The sequence below is a fragment of the Coregonus lavaretus genome, assembly GCF_964263955.1.
Source record: "Coregonus lavaretus genome assembly, chromosome: 19".
In the NCBI taxonomy this organism is placed as follows: Eukaryota; Metazoa; Chordata; class Actinopteri; order Salmoniformes; family Salmonidae; genus Coregonus; species Coregonus lavaretus.
The window spans coordinates 40060386-40080941 of record NC_140006.1 but is presented as its reverse complement, the minus strand read 5'-3'; the positions used below and the strand labels follow the sequence as shown (position 1 = coordinate 40080941).

Sequence of the window (20556 nt, the reverse complement as noted above, 5' to 3'; positions counted from 1 at the left end):
AATGAGCGAGCTAAGACGGACAGAGTCAATGTAACTATTTGTTCAGCACGTTTGAAATGTACAGCGACAGAATTCAGAACATGGGACATTCTTACAGTGTTCTCCCTGTACACCAAGTCAGAACCGTAGGATAAATAAAGGGGGCATATAAGCAGACAATGAAAGCTCTTACAATAATCGATGATTACATTTCTCTAAAAGAGGTTATAGGCTACATGTGCACCACCAAGTCAGAACAGTAGGCTAAGTTCTGAGGGGGTGCGGGACCAAATTCATAGGGTGAAACACATGGCTACTAACAGCTTACTACACAACATATACTTAGTATTACTTTCTTAGCTACAGTATACTTACAGTTGAAGTCGGAAGTTTACATACACCTTAGCCAAATACATTTAAACTCAGTTTTTCACAATTCCTGACATTTAATCCTAGTAAAAATTCCCGGTCTTAGGTCAGTTAGGATCACCACTTTATTTTAAGAATGTGAAATGTCAGAATAATAGTAGAGAGAATTATTTATTTCAGCTTTTATTTATTTCATCACATTCCCAGTGGGTCAGAAGTTTACATACACTCTATTAGTATTTGGTAGCATTGCCTTTAAATTGTTTAACTTGGGTCAAACGTTTCAGGTAGACTTCCACAAGCTTCCCACAATACGTTGGGTGAATTTTGGCCCATTCCTCCTGACAGAGCTGGTGTAACTGAGTCAGGTCTGTAGGCCTCCTTGCTCGCACATGCCTTTTCAGTTCTGCCCACAAATGTTCTATAGGATTGAGGTCAGGGCTTTGTTGTCCTTAAGCCATTTTTCCACAACTTTGGAAGTATGCTTGGGGTCATTGTCCATTTGGAAGACCCATTTGCGACCAAGCTTTAACTTCCTGACTGATGTCTTGAGATGTTGCTTCAATATATCCACATAATTTTCCTTCCTCATGATGCCATTTATTTTGTGAAGTGCACCAGACCCTCCTGCAGCAAAGCACCCCCACAGCACGATGCTGCCACCCCCGTGCTTCACGGTTGGGATGGTGTTCTTCGGCTTGCAAGCGTTCCCCTTTTTCCTCCAAACATAACTATGGTCATTATGGCCAAACAGTTCTAATTTTGTTTCATCAGACCAGAGGACATTTGCAAACCGTAGTCTGGCTTTTTTATGGCGGTTTTGGAGCAGTGGCTTCTTCCTTGCTGAGCGGCCTTTCAGGTTATGTTGATATAGGACTTGTTTAACTGTGGATATAGATACTTTTGTACCTGTTTCCTCCAGCATCTTCACAAGGTCCTTTGCTTTTGTTCTGGGATTGATTTGCACTTTGTGCACCAAAGTACGTTCATCTCTAGGAGACGGAACGCGTCTCCTTCCTGAGCGGTATGACGGCTGCGTGGTCCCATGGTGTTTATACTTGCATACTATTGTTTGTACAGATGAACGTGGTACCTTCAGGCATTTGGAAATTGCTCCCAAGGATGAACCAGACTACAAAAAAAATTCTGAGGTCTTGGCTGATTTTCTTTTGCTTTTCCCATGATGTCAAGCAAAGAGGCACTGAGTTTGAAGGTAGGCCTTTAAATACATCCACAGGTACACCAATAATTGATTCAAATGATGTGTATTAGCCTATCAGAAGCTTCTGAAGCCATGACATCATTTTCTGGAATTTTCCAAGCTGTTTAAATGCACAGTCAACTTAGTGTATTTAAACTTCTGACCCACTGGAATTGTGATACAGTGAATTATAAGTGAAATAATCTGTCTGTAAACAATTGTTGGAAAAATTACTTGTAGATGTCCTTACTGACTTGCCAAAACTATAGTTTGTTAACAAGACATTTGTGGAGTGGTTGAAAAATGAGTTTTAATGACTCCAACCTAAGTGTATGTAAACTTCCGACTTCAACTGTATCTCCCTGGCATATTACATCATTTATGCAGCAACATACAATACACATGTTTGGACTCACCGTTTGTTTGTGCTGTGCTCACTTGAACAGGAAGGTGGCGCGGCGGTCCTTCTTGTGGGCAAAACTTTGTCATCAAACTTTCATCAAAGTCTGGCATTCTCTGGATGAAGTCATGCTGGATTGACAGCATGGCCAATGTATTCAAAATGTTCTGGCCCATGGTGTTGCGTGTGAATGTTTGTCCTTTTTAAGCTTAGAAAATAGACCCTTTCAGACAGATGTTTTAAATCCTTCAAACCAGACTTGGACCACACACCCTCTCCACCAAATAGCAGACAGGGGAAGCAAAATAGTGATTGCTTTGTGACGCTCGGAGTTAGCCACTGATTCCTTGCAAACCACTCATTCTTGAATTTGCAGTTTCCTACTTTTTATTTTTTATTTACCTTTATTTAACCAGGTAAGCCAGTTGAGAACAAGTTCTCATTTACAACTGCGACCTGGCCAAGATAAAGCAAAGCAGTGCGATACAAACAACAACACAGAGTTACATATGGGGTAAACAAAACATAAAGTCAAAAATACATCAGAAAATATATACAGTGAGGGGAAAAAAGTATTTGATCCCCTGCTGATTTTGTACGTTTGCCCACTGACAAAGAAATGATCAGTCTATAATTGTAATGGTAGGTTTATTTGAACAGTGAGAGACGGAATAACAACAAAAAAATCCAGAAAAACGCATGTCAAAAATGTTATAAATTGATTTGCATGTTAAAGAGGGAAATAAGTATTTGACCCCCTCTCAATCAGAAAGATTTCTGGCTCCCAGGTGTCTTTTATGCAGGTAACGAGCTGAGATTAGGAGCACACTCTTAAAGGGAGTGCTCCTAATCTCAGTTTGTTACCTGTATAAAAGACACCTGTCCACAGAAGCAATCAATCAATCAGATTCCAAACTCTCCACCATGGCCAAGACCAAAGAGCTCTCTAAGGATGTCGGGGACAAGATGGTAGACCTACACAAGGCTGGAATGGGCTACAAGACCATCGCCAAGCAGCTTGGTGAGAAGGTGACAACAGTTGGTGCGATTATTCGCAAATGGAAGAAACACAAAATAACTGTCAATCTCCCTCGGCCTGGGGCTCCATGCAAGATCTCACCTCGTGGAGTTGCAATGATCATGAGAACGGTGAGGAATCAGCCCAGAACTACACGGGAGGATCTTGTCAATGATCTCAAGGCAGCTGGGACCCTAGTCACCAAGAAAACAATTGGTAACACACTACGCCGTGAAGGACTGAAATCCTGCAGCGCCCGCAAGTTCCCCCTGCTCAAGAAAGCACATATACAGGGCAGTCTGAAGTTTGCCAATGAACATCTGAATGATTCAGAGGAGAACTGGGTGAAAGTGTTGTGGTCAGATGAGACCAAAATCGAGCTCCTTGGCATCAACTCAACTCGCCGTGTTTGGAGGAGGAGGAATGCTGCCTATGACCCCAAGAACACCATCCCCATCGTCAAACATGGAGGTGGAAACATTATGCTTTGGGGGTGTTTTTCTGCTAAGGGGACAGGACAACTTCACCGCATCAAAGGGACGATGGACGGGGCCATGTACCGTCAAATCTTGGGTGAGAACCTCCTTCCCTCAGCCAGGGCATTGAAAATGGGTCGTGGATGGGTATTCCATGATGACAATGACCCAAAACACACGGCCAAGGCAACAAAGGAGTGGCTCAAGAAGAAGCACATTAAGGTCCTGGGGTGGCCTAGCCAGTCTCCAGACCTTAATCCCATAGAAAATCTGTGGAGGGAGCTGAAGGTTCGAGTTTTCAAACGTCAGCCTCGATACCTTAATGACTTGGAGAAGATCTGCAAAGAGGAGTGGAACAAAATCCCTCATGAGATGTGTGCAAACCTGGTGGCCAACTACAAGAAACATCTGACCTCTATGATTGCCAACAAGGGTTTTGCCACCAAGTACTAAGTCATGTTTTGCAGAGGGGTCAAATACTTATTTCCCACTTTAACGTGCAAATCAATTTATAACATTTTTGACATGCGTTTTTCTGTATTTTTTTGTTATTCTGTCTCTCACTGTTCAAATAAACCTACCATTTTAAAATTATAGACTGATCATGTCTTTGTCAGTGGGCAAACATACAAAATCAGCAGGGGATCAAATACTTTTCCCCCTCACTGTATACAGTATGTGCAAATGTAGCAAGTTATGGAGGTAAGGCAATAAATAGGCCATAGTGCAAAATAATTACAATTAGTATTAACACTGGAATGATAGATGTGCAAGAGATGATGTGCAAATAGAGATACTGGGGTGCAAATGAGCAAAATAAATAACAATATGGGGATAAGGTAGTTGGGTGGGCTAATTTCAGATGGGCTGTGTACAGGTGCAGTGATCGGTAAGGTGCTCTGACAACTGATGCTTAAAGTTAGTGAGGGAGATGAGTCTCCAGCTTCAGAGATTTTTGCAGTTCGTTCCAGTCATTGGCAGCAGAGAACTGGAAGGAATGGCGGCCAAAGGAGGTGTTGGCTTTGGGTATGACCAGTGAGATATACCTGCTGGAGCGCATACTACGGGTGGGAGTTGCTATGGTGACCAATGAGCTAAGATATGGCGGGGATTTGCCTAGCAGTGATTTGTAGATGGCCTGGAGCCAGTGGGTTTGGCGACGAATATGTAGTGAGGACCAGCCAACAAGAGCGTACAGGTCACAGTGGTGGGTAGTATATGGGGCTTTGGTGACAAAACGGATGGCACTGTGATAGACTACATCCAATTTGCTGAGTAGAGTGTTGGAGGCTATTTTGTAAATTACATCGCCGAAGTCAAGGATCGGTAGGATAGTCCGTTTTACGAGGGCATGTTTGGCAGCATGAGTGAAGGAGGCTTTGTTGCGAAATAGGAAGCCGATTCTAGATTTAACTTTGGATTGGAGATGCTTAATGTGAGTCTGGAAGGATAGTGTACAGTCTAACCAGACACCTAGGTATTTGTAGTTGTCAGACCCGTCGAGAGTAGTGAATCTAGTCGGGTGGGCGGGTGCCAGCAGCGTTCGATTGAAGAGCATGCATTTAGTTTTACTAGTGTTTAAGAGCAGTTGGAGGCTACGGAAGGAGTGTTGTATGGCATTGAAGCTCGTTTGGAGGTTTGTTAACACAGTGTCCAATGAAGGGCCAAATGGTGTCGTCTGCGTAGAGGTGGATCTGAGAGTCACCAGCAGCAAGAGCGACATCATTGATATACACGGAGAAAAGGGTTGGCCCAAGAATTGAACCCTGTGGCACCCCCATAGAGACTGCCTTAGGTCCAGACAACAGGCCCTCCGATTTGACACATTGAACTCTATCTGAGAAGTAGTTGGTGAACCAGGCGAGGCAGTCATTTGAGAAACCAAGGCTATTTAGTCTGCCAATAAGAATTCGGTGGTTGACAGAGTCGAAAGCCTTGGCCAGGTCGATGAAGACGGCTGCACAGTACTGTCTATTATCGATCGCGGTTATAATATCGTTTAGGACCTTGAGCGTGGCTGAGGTTTACCCATGACCAGCTCGGAAACCGTTGTGTAATGTTTATGGCCGATAAGCACTGAGATGTTTTATCTATACTGAACAAAAATATAAATGCAACATGTAAAGTGTTGGTCCCATGTTTCAGGAGCTGAAATAAAAGATCCCAGAAATGTTCCATACGCACAAAAAGCTTATTTCTCTCAAATTTTGTGCACAAATTTGTTTACATCCCTGTTAGTGATAATTTCTCCTTTGTCAAGGTAATCCATCCACCTGAATGGTGTGGCATATCAAGAAGCTGATTAAACAGCATGATCATTACACAAGTGCACCTTGTGCTGGGGACAATAAAATGTCACTCTAAAATGTGCAGTTTTGTCACACAACACAATGCCACAGATGTCTCAAGTTTTGAGTGAGCGTGCAATTGGCATGCTGACTGCAGGAATGTCCATCAGAGCTGTTGCCAGAGAATTGAATGTTCATTTCTCTACCATAAGCCGCCTCCAATGTCGTTTTAGAGAACTTGGCAGTAAATCCAAATGGCCTCACAACTGCAGACCACGTGGAACCACAACAGCCCAGGACCTCCACATCTGGCTTCTTCATCTGCGGAATCGTCTGAGACCAGCCACCTGGACAGCTGATGAAACTGAGGAGTATTTCTGTCTGTAATAAAGCCCTTTTTGTTGGCGAAAAACTCATTCTGATTGGCTGGGCCTGGCTCCCCAGTGGGTGGGCCCATGTCCTCCCAGGCACACACATGGCTGCACCCCTGCCCAGTCATGTGAAATCCATAGCTTAGGGCCTAATTTATTTATTTCAAATGACTGATTTCCTTATATGAACTGTAACTCAGTAAAATCGTTGAAATTGTTGCATGTTGCATTCATATATTTTTTTCAGTATATAATTCCAGTAAGGATTTGCCATAGATTGTCGACGTGATTCATGATGATGACTGCTTGTTTAGCTTGCTAGCTAAGATTTTGAAAGTATGATGTTGACATGACCAGTCCAATCAACGCTACGGTAGTTATAACGTGATTTTATGTATTTTTATCTGTGGCCTATGACGTTGAGCCTTCTTGGACAGGCACTTCTAATGTAAATCTATGGCGGCAACCAAGGGGGCTTGAACTTTCTAGCTCTCCCTTTAGATTCTGCAGTGACGTAGTGTCCCAATGAACATTGAGCCAATTACGGCGCAACTAGAGAAGATGACCAACGCCTACGCTCTGTGCTTTCGCTGGCTGCCCCTCCACCACAGAAAGCACTGAGCTAGGCTGAAACACCTGCATTTTGGAGCTGCCTTACTCGAGACCATGTTTGTATGCGGCTTTATTAACTCAAGGGATTCTTATTTTTTATTTTTTTATAGCTAAACAGTTGGGGCTCTGCCCTGAATGACGGGTCTCAAACCTTAAAGACATGCTATTAATTTGAAGCACACTTTTGATTTGTGAAACTAAATAATGTTTTTGTTTTGATCTGGACAGGAAATCATGGTTGGGTCCATGTATCAGGCTGAAACGCCCCCTGGCCTTTGTAAATATCAAGACTATGAGAAAGGTAAAGCATTCTGTTTGCGATGCGCTAATTAAGTTCAAGTTAAATATCTTCCAATCACACAGAGGTAAATAGGAAATAAAATGACTTTCTCTCTTCTTTCTTTCCCGATTTCTCTCTCCTTTCTCCTCGATCTCTCTCCTTTCTCCTCGATCTCTCTCCTTTCTCTTCTCTCTCCTTTCTCCTCTTTCTCTCCTCTCTCTTTTTTCTCTCTTCTCTCTCTCCTTCCAGTATATGAAAACGATGACCAGCTTTTATGGGACCCCGAGTTCCTTCCCGAGGGCAAGGTTGTGGAGTTTCTGACTGAGGCGTCAAAACGAACAGGAGAGGAGAAGGGAGTGGATGCCATTCCTGAGGGATCCCATATCAAAGACAATGAGCAGGTATGAAGACCACCCCAGTCGAACAGATTAGTGTTCAAACAGACTGGCTTCCAGGGTTGTCTTCAGGTAGCCTGGAGGCCGTTTGTTAATGCAATATTAGCTTGGAAATTGTGCGACGGGTTTGATTGGTTCTCTCAAATGTTAGTTTTTTACTCTGAGGTTTGAGAACTCGTTGTTTGAATTTGAAAATCCAACCATTGTAATGGAAGAGGGTGGCGCTCGGGGTCTTTGTGTGGCTGTGGGTGTTCGAGTGAGAAAGACACAGAAAGACCAGTAGAAGCACAGCCCCCTTCAATGTTGACGCATTGTGCCGCATTATCAAAGAGCCATTCCAGACTCTGAAGTCAGGATGACTTCGAGAGTTAGGTGTTATTTGTTTTTATATGTTCAAGTAGTACCTCCACATTTCACTGTTTTCAAAATGTATACTATAAAGACTGTAGTATGTACTTTTGTCTGTAACCATCTTCTTTACAGTCTCAATGTTGTCTTTCAACAGGCGCTTTATGAGTTGGTCAAGTGTGAATTTGACACAGAGGAAGCTTTAAGAAGACTGAAGTTTAATGTGAAGGTAGCTAGAGGTAAGACCTGCAGTGAAATGGTTTAGGCTTTCTGTCTTGATTTCACTCAAATATCTGCCATATTTTCTCTCAATATTATAAAGGCTGTCCTTGACTTACTTGGGTCCTGGCTTGTGTCTGTGTGTTGTTGAATGGCGTCCCATGCCTAGGACCTGTAACATGTTCGTAGTTTAATTATATTTTATTTGAATGCAGCAGTTGTCATGATACTTAACCCTTTCCCCTCTGTCACAGAAGAGCTGTCTGTGTGGACAGAAGAAGAATGTAGATATTTTGAGCAAGGACTAAAAGGTTATGGGAAAGACTTTCATTCAATACAAGCCAACAAGGTAAGCTATGTCGATCTTATACAGCGCTTCCCCTATATTAATTTAGCAGTGGCGGGTCTCCGCTGCTAAATCATTGCTGCCACTCCAAAATATATGTAAAACATACAGTGCATTGGGAAAGTATTCAGACCCCTTGACTTTTTCCACATTTTGGTACATTACAGCCTTAGTCTAAAATTGAATAAATAAATACAATTCCTCATCAATCTACACACAATAACCCATAATGACAAAGCAACAATAGGTTTTTATACATTTGTGCAGATAAAAAAAAAAAGCTTATTTAGTGGTGATTGAACATGATTTGGAAAGGCAAACACCTGTCTATATAAGGTCCCACAGTTGACAGTGCATGTCAGAGCAAAAAACCAAGCCATGAGGTCGAAGGAATTGTCCGTAGAGCTCCGAGACAGGATTGTGTTGAGGCACAGATCTGGGGAAGGGTACCAAAAACATTCTGCAGCATTGAAGGTCCCCAAGAACACAGTGGCCTCCATCATTCTTAAATGGAAGAAGTTTGGTACCACCAAGACTCTTCCTAGAGCTGGCCGCCCGGCCAAACTGAGCAATCGGGGGAGAAGGGCCTTGGTCAGGGAGGTGACCAAGAACCCGATGGTCACTCTGACAGAGCTCCAGAGTTCCTCTGTGGAGATGGGAGAACCTTCCAGAAGGACAATCATCTCCGCAGCACTCCACCAATCAGGCCTTTATGGTAGAGTGGCCAGACAGAAGCCACTCCTCAGTAAAATGCACATGACAGCCCACTTGGAGTTTGCTAAAAAGGCACCTAAAGGACTCTCAGACTATGAGAAACAAGATTCTCTGGCCTGAATGCCAAGCGTCACGTCTGGAGGAAACCTGGCACCATCCCTACGGTGAAGCATGGTGGGGGCAGCATCATGCTATGGGGATGTTTTTCAGCAGCAGGGACTGGAAGACTAGTCAGGCTTGAAGGAAAGCTGAACGGAGCAAAGTACAGAGAGATCCATGATGAAAACCTGCTCCAGAGCGCTCAGGACCTCAGACTGGTGCGAAGGTTCACCTTCCAACAGGACAACGACCCTAAGCACACAGCCAAGACAATGCAAGAGTGGCTTCGGGACAAGTCACTTAATGTCCTTGAGTGGCCCAGCCAGAGCCCGGACTTGAACCTGATCGAACATCTCTGGAGAGACCTGAAAATAGCTGTGCAGCGACGCTCCCCATCCAACCTGACAGAGCTTGAGAGGATCTGCAGAGAAGAATGGGAGAAACTCCCCAAATACAGGTGTGCCAAGCTTGTAGCATCATACCCAAGAAGACTCGAGGCTGTAATCGCTGCCAAAGGTGCTTCAACAAAGTACTGAATAAAGGGTCTGAATACTTATGTAAATGTGATATTTCAGGTTTGAACTTATTATACAGTGAGGGAATAAAGTATTTGATCCCCTGCTGATTTTGTACGTTAGCCCACTGACGACATGATCAGTCTATAATTTTAATGGTAGGTTTATTTGAACAGTGAGAGACAGAATAACAAAAATGCCTGTCAAAAATATTATAAATTGATTTGCATTTTAATGAGGGAAATAAGTATTTGACCCCTCTGCAAAACATGACTTAGTACTTGGTGGCAAAATCCTTGTTGGCAATCACAGAGGTCAGACATTTCTTGTAGTTGGCCACCAGGTTTGCACATATCTCAGGAGGGATTTTGTCCCACTCCTCTTTGCAGATCTTCTCCAAGTCATTAAGGTTTCGAGGCTGATGTTTGGCAACTCGAACCTTCAGCTCCCTCCACAGATTTTCTATGGGATTAAGGTCTGGAGACTGGCTAGGCCACTCCAGGACCTTAATGTGCTTCTTCTTGAGCCACTCCTTTGTTGCCTTGGCCGTGTGTTTTGGGTCATTGTCATGCTGGAATACCCATCCACGACCCATTTTCAATGCCCTGGCTGAGGGAAGGAGGTTCTCACCCAAGATTTGACGGTACATGGCCCTGTCCATCGTCCCTTTGATGCGGTGAAGTTGTCCTGTCCCCTTAGCAGAAAAACACCCCCAAAGCATAATGTTTCCACCTCCATGTTTCACGGTGGGGATGGTGTTCTTGGGGTCATAGGCAGCATTCCTCCTCCTCCAAACACGGCGAGTTGAGTTGATGCCAAAGAGCTCCATTTTGGTCTCATCTGACCACAACACTTTCACCCAGTTCTCCTCTGAATCATTCAGATGTTAATTGGTAAACTTCAGACGGGCCTGTATATGTGCTTTCTTGAGCAGGGGGACCTTGCGGGCGCTGCAGGATTTCAGTCCTTCACGGCGTAGTATGTTACCAATTGTTTTCTTGGTGACTATGGTCCCAGCTTCCTTGAGATCATTGACAAGATCCTCCCGTGTAGTTCTGGGCTGATTCCTCACCGTTCTCATGATCATTGCAACTCCACAAGGTGAGAACTTGCATGGAGCCCCAGGCCGAGGGAGATTGACAGTTATTTTGTGTTTCTTCCATTTGCAAATAATCGCACCAACTGTTGTCACCTTCTCACCTAGCTGCTTGGCGATGGTCTTGTAGCCCATTCCAGCCTTGTGTAGGTCTACAATCTTGTCCCTGACATCCTTGGAGAGCTCTTTGTTCTTGGCCATGGTGGAGCGTTTGGAATCTGATTGATTGATTGCTTCTGTGGACAGGTGTCTTTTATACAGGGACCAAACTGAGATTAGGAGCACTCCCTTTAAGAGTGTGCTCCTAATCTCAGCTCATTACCTGCATAAAAGACACCTGGGAGCCAGAAATCTTTCTGATTGAGAGGGGGTCAAATACTTATTTCCCTCATTAAAATGCAAATCAATTTATAACATTTTTGACATGCGTTTTTCTGGATTTTTTTGTTGTTATTCCGTCTCTCACTGTTCAAATAAACCTACCATTAAAATTATAGACTGATCATTTCTTTGTCAGTGGGCAAACGTACAAAATCAGCAGGGGATCAAATACTTTTTTCCCTCACTGTACATTAATGCAAAAAAATAAAAACTTTCCGAATGCACACTCTCCGCCCATGGCAAAATGTGTAGAATTGCAGGAAATTAGCTTTAGAACAGCAAGACCACACCATTGGCCATGCCTACTGCCAAGTTGTCCCCCTCCCCCTGCTAACTTTGCCACCGCTGCTGAAAAGAATCCTAGGGGAAGCACTGTATTATGTATCAGATTATATTTAATACAAACGGTATCTGATTTAAAAAGTATGTTTATTTTCAGAATATTTATCTTCATGTTGATTTAACATCTCATGTGTTTTGAAACGATCAGGGTTGGGGTCAGTTCCATTTTAACCTCCAACTCTCGTGAGGAATTGAAATTCAGTTCATGAATTGAAAAGCTACTCCTACTTTTTCCACAAGGCATTTATTTTATTTTTCTTCACAAATTGCATTTCTACTCATCCCTTGTAGACTTGACTGGGGGGGTTGAAATTGAATTGAGTCCAACTGTGGAAAGCGATGGTAATAATGGCTATCTCGTTGTCTGCTGATATTACATTTTTCAGGTGAGAACTAGGTCAGTAGGAGAATGTGTGGCCTTTTATTACATGTGGAAGAAGTCTGAGCGTTATGATTTCTTTGCACAGCAAAGCAGGCTGGGGAAAAGGAAATACAGCCTTCACCCTGGTGTCACGTAAGTATTTTCACCAGACCAAGTGAATTGTTTTGAATATTCAATTAAGTCAACAAATGTGTTGTGTTTATACAAACATTTTTTCTATATATATAAAAATTATTTATTATAGATTTTTGCTTACCTGATTTGAAATGTATTTTAAAGCGGCAATCAGCAGTAGAGAAAAATATAAATAATTAAAAGCTGAGGGATGGGGCTGAAGAGATGTAACCACTCTCAAATTCATAGACAGAGCTATGGATGCAAGGACTGACCATCCATTATATCAACATTATAGTTTGAACCATGTTTTGAGGCTATACAGTGTTTGTTTACATTTACTTTGTTTACAAACATTGGAGTAAAACAAGCTTATATTTGGGGTTCTGATGGGGTACGACAGTTGAACATATATTATATTCTTCAAGAATCAATGGGTACATATCATTAATTTATAGGTCCAAAAATCGATGTAGCAACTGCTGATTGCCTCTTTAAACATGAAACGAAAAGATTATAGTCAATGAAATGTAACTTGTCATGAATGGGTATTCCCTGTGACTAATACACACTCAATGTGTGATCACCTTTGTTTTGTGAACCATACCTACTGTTGACATTATGTTCTAGGGGTGTGAATCTAATACCCTTTTATCACAATCTTCCCAAGCTGATCTGTACTATGCGGTCCTGGACGTTTCTTTTCACATGATCCTGGAGGCGTAACCAGGCCCGCCCAGTATGGCTCAGTGTTGTGAAAAGGGTATACATGTGGTGTGATTAGTGTAAGTGCTAAACTGGTAGGCTGTAGTCAGTGCTGACAGGTTGGTATTTTTTATCCCTGTGTGTCTCAGGGACTACATGGACCGGCTGCTGGACGAGACAGAGAGCGCCACGTCCAGCCGGGCGGCCTCGCCCCCTCCCACCACCTCCAACAGCAGCACCAGCCACTCTGAGAGGGAGGACGGCAGCATCAACCACAACGGTAAGGGAACACACACAAACCCTGAGCGATTGTGGAAGGGAGAAATACACTCAGGGAACATAAATTAAAGTAGCTACAGTTGAAGTCGGAAGTTTAAATACACTTAGGTTGGTGTCATTAAAACTCGTTTTTCAACCACTCCACAAATTTCTTGTTAACAAACTATAGTTTTGGGAAGTCGGTTAGGACATCTACTTTGTGCATGACACAAGTAATTTTCCCAACAACTGTTTACAGACAGATTATTTAATTTATAATTCACTGTATCACAATTCCAGTGGGTCAGAAATGTACATACACTAAGTTGACTGTGCCGTTTAAACAGCTTGGAAAATTCCAGAAAATGATGTCATGGCTTTAGAAGCTTGTGATAGTCTAATTGACATAATTTGAGTCAATTGGAGGTGTACCTGTGGATGTATTTCAAGGCCTACCTTCAAACGCAGTGCCTCTTTGCTTGACGTCATAGGAAAATCAAAAGAAATCAGCCAAGACCTCAGAAAAAAATGTGTACGCAAGTATAAACACCATGGGACCACGCAGCCGTCATACCGCTCAGGAAGGAGACGCGATCTGTCTCCTAGAGATGAACGTACTTTGGTGCGAAAAGTGCAAATCAATCCCAGAACAAAAGCAAAGGACCTTGTGAAGATGCTGGAGGAAACAGGTAAAAAGTATCTATATCCACAGTAATACGAGTCCTATATCGACATACAGTGGGGAAAAAAAGTATTTAGTCAGCCACCAATTGTGCAAGTTCTCCCACTTAAAAAGATTTCAGAAGCCTGTAATTTTCATCATAGGTACACATCAACTATGACAGACAAATTGAGAATGTTTTTCTCCAGAAAATCACATTGTAGGATTTTTTATGAATTTATTTGCAAATTATGGTGGAAAATAAGTATTTGGTCAACTACAAACAAGCAAGATTTCTGGCTCTCACAGACCTGTAACTTCTTCTTTAAGAGGCTCCTCTGTCCTCCACTCGTTACCTGTATTAATGGCACCTGTTTGAACTTGTTATCAGTATAAAAGACACCTGTTCACAACCTCAAACAGTCACACTCCAAACTCCACTATGGCCAAGACCAAAGAGCTGTCAAAGGACACCAGAAACAAAATTGTAGACCTGCACCAGGCTGGGAAGACTGAATCTGTAATAGGTAAGCAGCTTGGTTTGAAGAAATCAACTGTGGGAGCAATTATTAGGAAATGGAAGACATACAAGACCACTGATAATCTATCTCGATCTGGGGCTCCACGCAAGATCTCACCCCGTGGGGTCAAAATGATCACAAGAACGGTGAGCAAAAATCCCAGAACCACACGGGGGGACCTAGTGAATGACCTGCAGAGAGCTGGGACCAAAGTAACAAAGCCTACCATCAGTAACACACTACACCGCCAGGGACTCAAATCTTGCAGTGCCAGACGTGTCCCCCTGCTTAAGCCAGGCCCGTCTGAAGTTTGCTAGAGTGCATTTGGATGATCCAGAAGAGGATTGGGAGAATGTCATATGGTCAGATGAAACCAAAATATAACTTTTTGGTAAAAACTCAACTCGTCGTGTTTGGAGGACAAAGAATGCTGAGTTGCATCCAAAGAACACCATACCTACTGTGAAGCATGGGGGTGGAAACATCATGCTTTGGGGCTGTTTTTCTGCAAAGGGACCAGGACGACTGATCCGTGTAAAGGAAAGAATGAATGGGCCATGTAGCGTGAGATTATGAGTGAAAACCTCCTTCCATCAGCAAGGGCATTGAAGATGAAACGTGGCTGGGTCTTTCAGCATGACAATGATCCCAAACACACCGCCCGGGCAACGAAGGAGTGGCTTCTTAAGAAGCATTTCAAGGTCCTGGAGTGGCCTAGCCAGTCTCCAGATCTCAACCCCATAGAAAATCTTTGGAGGGAGTTGAAAGTCCGTGTTGCCCAGCGACAGCCCCAAAACATCACTGCTCTAGAGGAGATCTGCATGGAGGAATGGGCCAAAATACCAGCAACAGTGTGTGAAAACCTTGTGAAGACTTACAGAAAACGTTTGACCTGTGGCATTGCCAAAAAAGGGTATATAACAAAGTATTGAGAAACTTTTGTTATTGACCAAATACTTATTTTCCACCATAATTTGCAAATAAATTCATAAAAAATCCTACAATGTGATTTTCTGGAAAAAAAAATCTCATTTTGTCTGTCATAGTTGACGTGTACCTATGATGAAAATTACAGGCCTCTCTCATCTTTTTAAGTGGGAGAACTTGCACAATTGGTGGCTGACTAAATACTTTTTTCCCCACTGTACCTGAAAGGCACCTCAGCAAGGAAGAAGCCACTGCTCCAAAACCGCCATAAAAAAAGCCAGACTACGGTTTGCAACTGCACATGGGGACAAAGATCTTACTTTTTGGAGAAATGTCCTCTGGTCTGATGAAACAAAAATAGAACTGTTTGGCCATAATGACCATCGTTATGTTTGGAGGAAAGGGGGGGGGGGGCTTGCAAGCCGAAGAACACCATCCCAACCGTGAAGCACGGGGGTGGCAGCATCATGCTGTGGCGATGCTTTGCTGCAGGAGGGACTGGTGCACTTCACAAAATAGATGGCATCATGAGGAAGGAAAATGATGTGGATATATTGAAGCAACATCTCAAGACATCAGTCAGGAAGTTAGTTTGGTCGCAAATGGGTCTTCCAAATGGACAATGACCCCAAGCAAGGTATTGGAGTGGCCATCACAAAGCCCTGACCTCAATCCTATAGAACATTTGTGGGGAGAACTGAAAAAGCGTGTGCGAGCAAGGAGGCCTGGAAACCTGACTCAGTTACACCAGCTCTGTCAGGAGGAATGGGCCAAAATTCACCCAACTTATTGTGGGAAGCTTGTGGAAGGCTACCCAAAACGTTTGATCCAGTTAAACAATTTAAAGGCAATGCTACCAAATACTAATTGAGTGTATGTAAACTTCTGACCCACTGGGAATGTGATGAAAGATAAATAATAAATAATTCTCTCTACTATTATTCTGACATTTCACATTCTTAAAATAAAGTGGTGATCCTAACTGACCTAAGACAGGGAATTTTTACTAGGATTAAATGTCAGGAATTGTGAAAAACTGAGTTTAAATGTATTTGGCTAAGGTGTATGTAAACTTCCGACTTCAACTGGACATGAAATGCTGTTACAATGACTGAGAAAACATATCTCATGTGAATTCTTGTGGAGACCCTTGTGTGCCCCTATATTGTTAGTACCTTACATGTTTCATGACGTCTCAGCTCACTCGGTTTATCTTTCCTCCAACAGGTTTAGTGAGTCACAACTCTTTATCTTTCCTCCAACAGGTTTAGTGAGTCACAACTCGGGCTCAGGAGAAGGTTCCCAATCATCCACGGTGGCAAATGAAGTCAAAGCAGAATCCGTCCAGTTCAACGGGCCCACTGCCCCCCACCCCTCTCTGGAGGCTCTCCCTCCTCCCACTGCCCTCCACCCCTCTCTGGAGGCTCTCCCTCCTCCCACTGCCCCCCACCCCTCTCTGGAGGCTCTCCCTCCTCCCACTGCCCCCCACCCCTCTCTGGATGCTCTCCCTCCTCCCACTGCCCCCCACCCCTCTCTGGAGGCTCTCCCTCCTCCCACTGCCCTCCACCCCTCTCTGGAGGCTCTCCCTCCTCCCACTGCCCCCCAACCCTCTCTGGAGGCTCTCCCTCCTCCCACTGCCCTCCACCCCTCTCTGGAGGCTCTCCCTCCTCCCACTGCCCTCCACCCCTCTCTGGAGGCTCTCCCTCCTCCCACTGCCCTCCACCCCTCTCTGGATGCTCTCCCTCCTCCCACTGCCCCCCACCCCTCTCTGGAGGCTCTCCCTCCTCCCACTGCCCTCCACCCCTCTCTGGATGCTCTCCCTCCTCCCACTGCCCTCCACCCCTCTCTGGAGGCTCTCCCTCCTCCCACTGCCCTCCACCCCTCTCTGGAGGCTCTCCCTCTTCCCACTGCCCTCCACCCCTCTCTGGATGCTCTCCCTCCTCCCACTGCCCTCCACCCCTCTCTGGATGCTCTCCCTCCTCCCACCACCTCGGACAATAAGTCCAACGGCTGCGATGCAGTGGCCACCGCTCCCAGCCACGACAGGAACGGCTCCCTGGAGCCCCATTGTGGTAACGGTCACTATGACGGCGAAGACGCGCCCCTCTATGACATGCCGGCCAAGAGGTGCCGGACAGAGGCAGAGTCACCGGAACAAAGCGAGCCGGAACCCTCCAGAACAGTGACGACCCTCCAGCAAGAGGACGAATGATAATGATGACCCCTTCTCCGAGAGGTCAAAGTGCACAGAACCAAACCTAAAAAAAAACAACATGGTTGTATTCATTAGTGCACATCGCAGCAAAATGTTTTGCAACGGAAAACTAAAACTAGATTTTCTTATTGGACAAGTTCAGGTAGTCCATCCATGTTTGTCTGTTTTTTTTCTTCCGTTTGGTGCCTAGAGAATACGACCCATACCAACCAACCAAACCCGGCTGGGCCACACCAGCAAACGGAGGGAGGGCAGCGGCCTGATTGTAAAGGGGCGCAACATATAGCCCTGCCTCATCCCCCATCCAGCAAAACCTCCAACGCTCCACACATCCAAAGTACCACAGCTCTTGAACCCCTCCCTTCCCCCTACCTACTATTACTGCTACCACCGCACAACAATTCATACTGATTCTTCTACTCATTCTGCTTTTTCACCTTTTCTGGAGAGACCGATCTCGAAAAAATTTTACGCTAAGAAAATGTATTTTTCTTCCTATTTGTATTAGCATAAAAATCGGCTGTGGTATTTTTTTACGTGAAAAAATATTTATATATTTTTTAAATAAATGTACTGATGGGTATTTTGCTGTCCATGCCATTTGAAATAAAGAAATCGAAGGGGCAGTGTTGTATGTTGAGGGATCTAGGTCTTCGACAGGACGATCGATAGGCAGGCAGATTGGTGCTGTTGCAGGCTCGCTAAAGCCTTGTTTATACCTGACGCTAACATGCGATCTTTGTTCTGATCTTGTCCACATTCTGATTGTGCCCACATTTTCAGATATGCATCTACACAAAAATGTGTCTCTAATCCGTCCACTGTGTCCGCGTTGTGACCAGATTTCCTGGTCCCTCGCTGTATGCAAATGATTTAACGGATATTCTTTCAAAAAAATATTTACCATAAGTCAATGGTGCCACCTGTCAATGATTTAGAAGGCGGAATAATGATTTTAAATGTTTTCACTGTCCAGATCTGTCTACACTTGTAAGATATCCAAACACAATGCATGCCTGACTACCTCCGGAGGTGGTCAGGAACATCTGATCACAATCTATCTTTTAATCGTCTGCAACTGTCTAAAAATGTTGGCACAATTAGAATGTGGACAAGATCACAGCATACCACCCTGCATCCCACTGCTAACTTACCTTTGAAGCTAAGCAGGGTTAGTCCTGGTTGGTCCCTGGATGGGAGACCAGATGCTGCTGGAAGTGCTGTTGGAGGGCCAGTTGGAGGTACTATTTCCTCTGGTCTAAAAAAAGATCCAAACGCCCCAGGGCAGTGATTGGGGACATTGCCCTGTGTAGGGTGCTGTCTTTCAGAAGGGACGTTAAATGGGTGTCCTGACTCTGTGCTCACTAAAGATCCCATGACACTTATTGTAAGAGTAGGGGTGTTAACCCCGGTGTCCTGGCTAAATTCCCAATCTGGCCCTCATACCATCATGGCCACCTAATCATCCCCAGCTTCCAATTGGCTCATTCATCTTCCTCTCCCCTGTAACTATTCCCCAGGTCGTTGCTGTAAATGAGAATGTGCTCTCAGTCAACTTACCTGGTAAAATAAGGGTTAAAATAAAAAAATCACGACAATGGACTGATTGTGATCTGAGAACCAGGTATAAACGGGGCTTATGTTGCACTTTCATCCTTTTGTTTTCTTTCTTTGTTGATATCGAGTGGATAAAGCAACACTGCTGCATGACATCATTGCTTATTTGAAACCTGGGGTGCGTTCAGTTCGATTAAACATTTGCTACGTTGCGTAACGGTTTGTACTGAACGACACGTTTCCCCAAAACATTCCAACGTTCTTGAATGGACTTTGAGGTACGTTTGGTGGGTGTGGCTTGAAGCAATGGATGACGTATTTAACGGGCAGCGGCCATGCTGACGGTGTTCCCCTCTTTGAACCGGCCGTTCAGAACAGCACCGTTTCCATTTAATTGAACGTTGCAGTATGTTTTTTTCCGTACTGAACGTAGCCCTGACCATGGAAACGTTTTAATTGCAAGAAATGAACCAATGGGAGTGTCTGTCCCCGAGGTTTGTGTAAAGCGTCTGACATCAGTGATGTCCTGTATTTTAACTCATCGGTTAGAATGCTGTATTTTTGGATTTTTCTTAGCGTTTTCCTATTGTTTTGTTTGTCTCTTGTTTTTACTCGACAGTACTTCAGTGATTTTATGTGTAAAGTTTGTATAGATTTTCTTATTGTGTACACTTCTTACACTTTTTGATAACCGTCTCTTTAATCTGTATTTTACCGTCTTTCTTGTAAGCTTTTGTTAAGGATTCCTTTCCTAGGTGTTCCGAGTGGAGCTGTTCTGAAAGTAGTCATTCCTATTTCTCAGCATTTCCCAGACCCATTTTTTTCACCTAGCGCATTTGGAAATGTATTTGCAGCAAAATATGTTTGATTGCTTGATAATGATTCCATGTAAAAGAGAGAGATGCGGTGTAGGGACTCTTGTCTTTTTAGGTTCAAAACACTTTTCGAAATTGGAGACAATGTGGTACCAGTAACGTTTCTTCTCACCTGCCATTACATGCAACATTTTAATGATGACCTCTGTAAGCGAGCTCTTATTAGGAAATCTAATGAAAGACCTTGACTGTAAGCTTCAATGTGAAGAACCTCCATTAGTTCTAGTGGAGGCTTAGTAACGCATCGTTTTGAGAATTTTGTTATGGTTAGCTTTCTTTTTGAATTTCTCAAAGTTTTACTTTGTAGGCTACTCCTGCTTTGGTCTACATTCACAAATGGTTTGAAAAAAAAAGAAGCTATTTTTTGTTCTTTAAAGCACAGCCTCAAAAATAATGTTGATTGTTGATTCAAGTAGTTTTTTATTTTCTTTTTTATTATGTGCTGTAAGTTGTCATCCAAAAATGACAACATTAATAAAAGTGAAGCGTATACCAAGACTGGCTGTGAATGATTAATGGTGACTATATTTAATAAATGTATTCACACTGACGTTCTGTATTGTATTATGTCATGTTTTAGTGTGCCCTAACTACAAAATAGGCACTTTAATAATGATTTAAATAGTTTCACTGTCCAGATCCGTCTACACTTGTACAGTGGGGGAAAAAAGTATTTAGTCAGCCACCAATTGTGCAAGTTCTCCCACTTAAAAAGATGAGAGGCCTGTAATTTTCATCATAGGTACACGTCAACTATGACAGACAAATTGAGGGAAAAAAATCCAGAAAATCACATTGTAGGATTTTTAATGAATTTATTTGCAAATTATGGTGGAAAATAAGTATTTGGTCACCTACAAACAAGCAAGATTTCTGGCTCTCACAGACCTGT

At 43.5% G+C, this 20556-nt stretch overlaps 1 protein-coding gene across 1 annotated transcript in view; it reads left to right on the top strand.

The window, feature by feature from the left end:
- The window catches only part of LOC311147069 (mesoderm induction early response protein 1-like), a 51194-nt gene extending 30987 nt beyond the window's left edge, over positions 1-20207 (top strand). Inside the window, exons 7-14 of the mRNA XM_084183687.1 lie at positions 6943-7015; positions 7244-7395; positions 7895-7976; positions 8211-8305; positions 11836-11963; positions 12800-12930; positions 16283-16373; positions 16959-20207. Of these exons, the coding sequence (XP_084039813.1) occupies positions 6943-7015; positions 7244-7395; positions 7895-7976; positions 8211-8305; positions 11836-11963; positions 12800-12930; positions 16283-16373; positions 16959-17229 (1023 nt within the window). The 3' untranslated portion in view covers positions 17230-20207. The remainder of the gene's footprint in view (positions 1-6942; positions 7016-7243; positions 7396-7894; positions 7977-8210; positions 8306-11835; positions 11964-12799; positions 12931-16282; positions 16374-16958) is intronic.
- Positions 20208-20556: the final 349 nt, after the last annotated feature.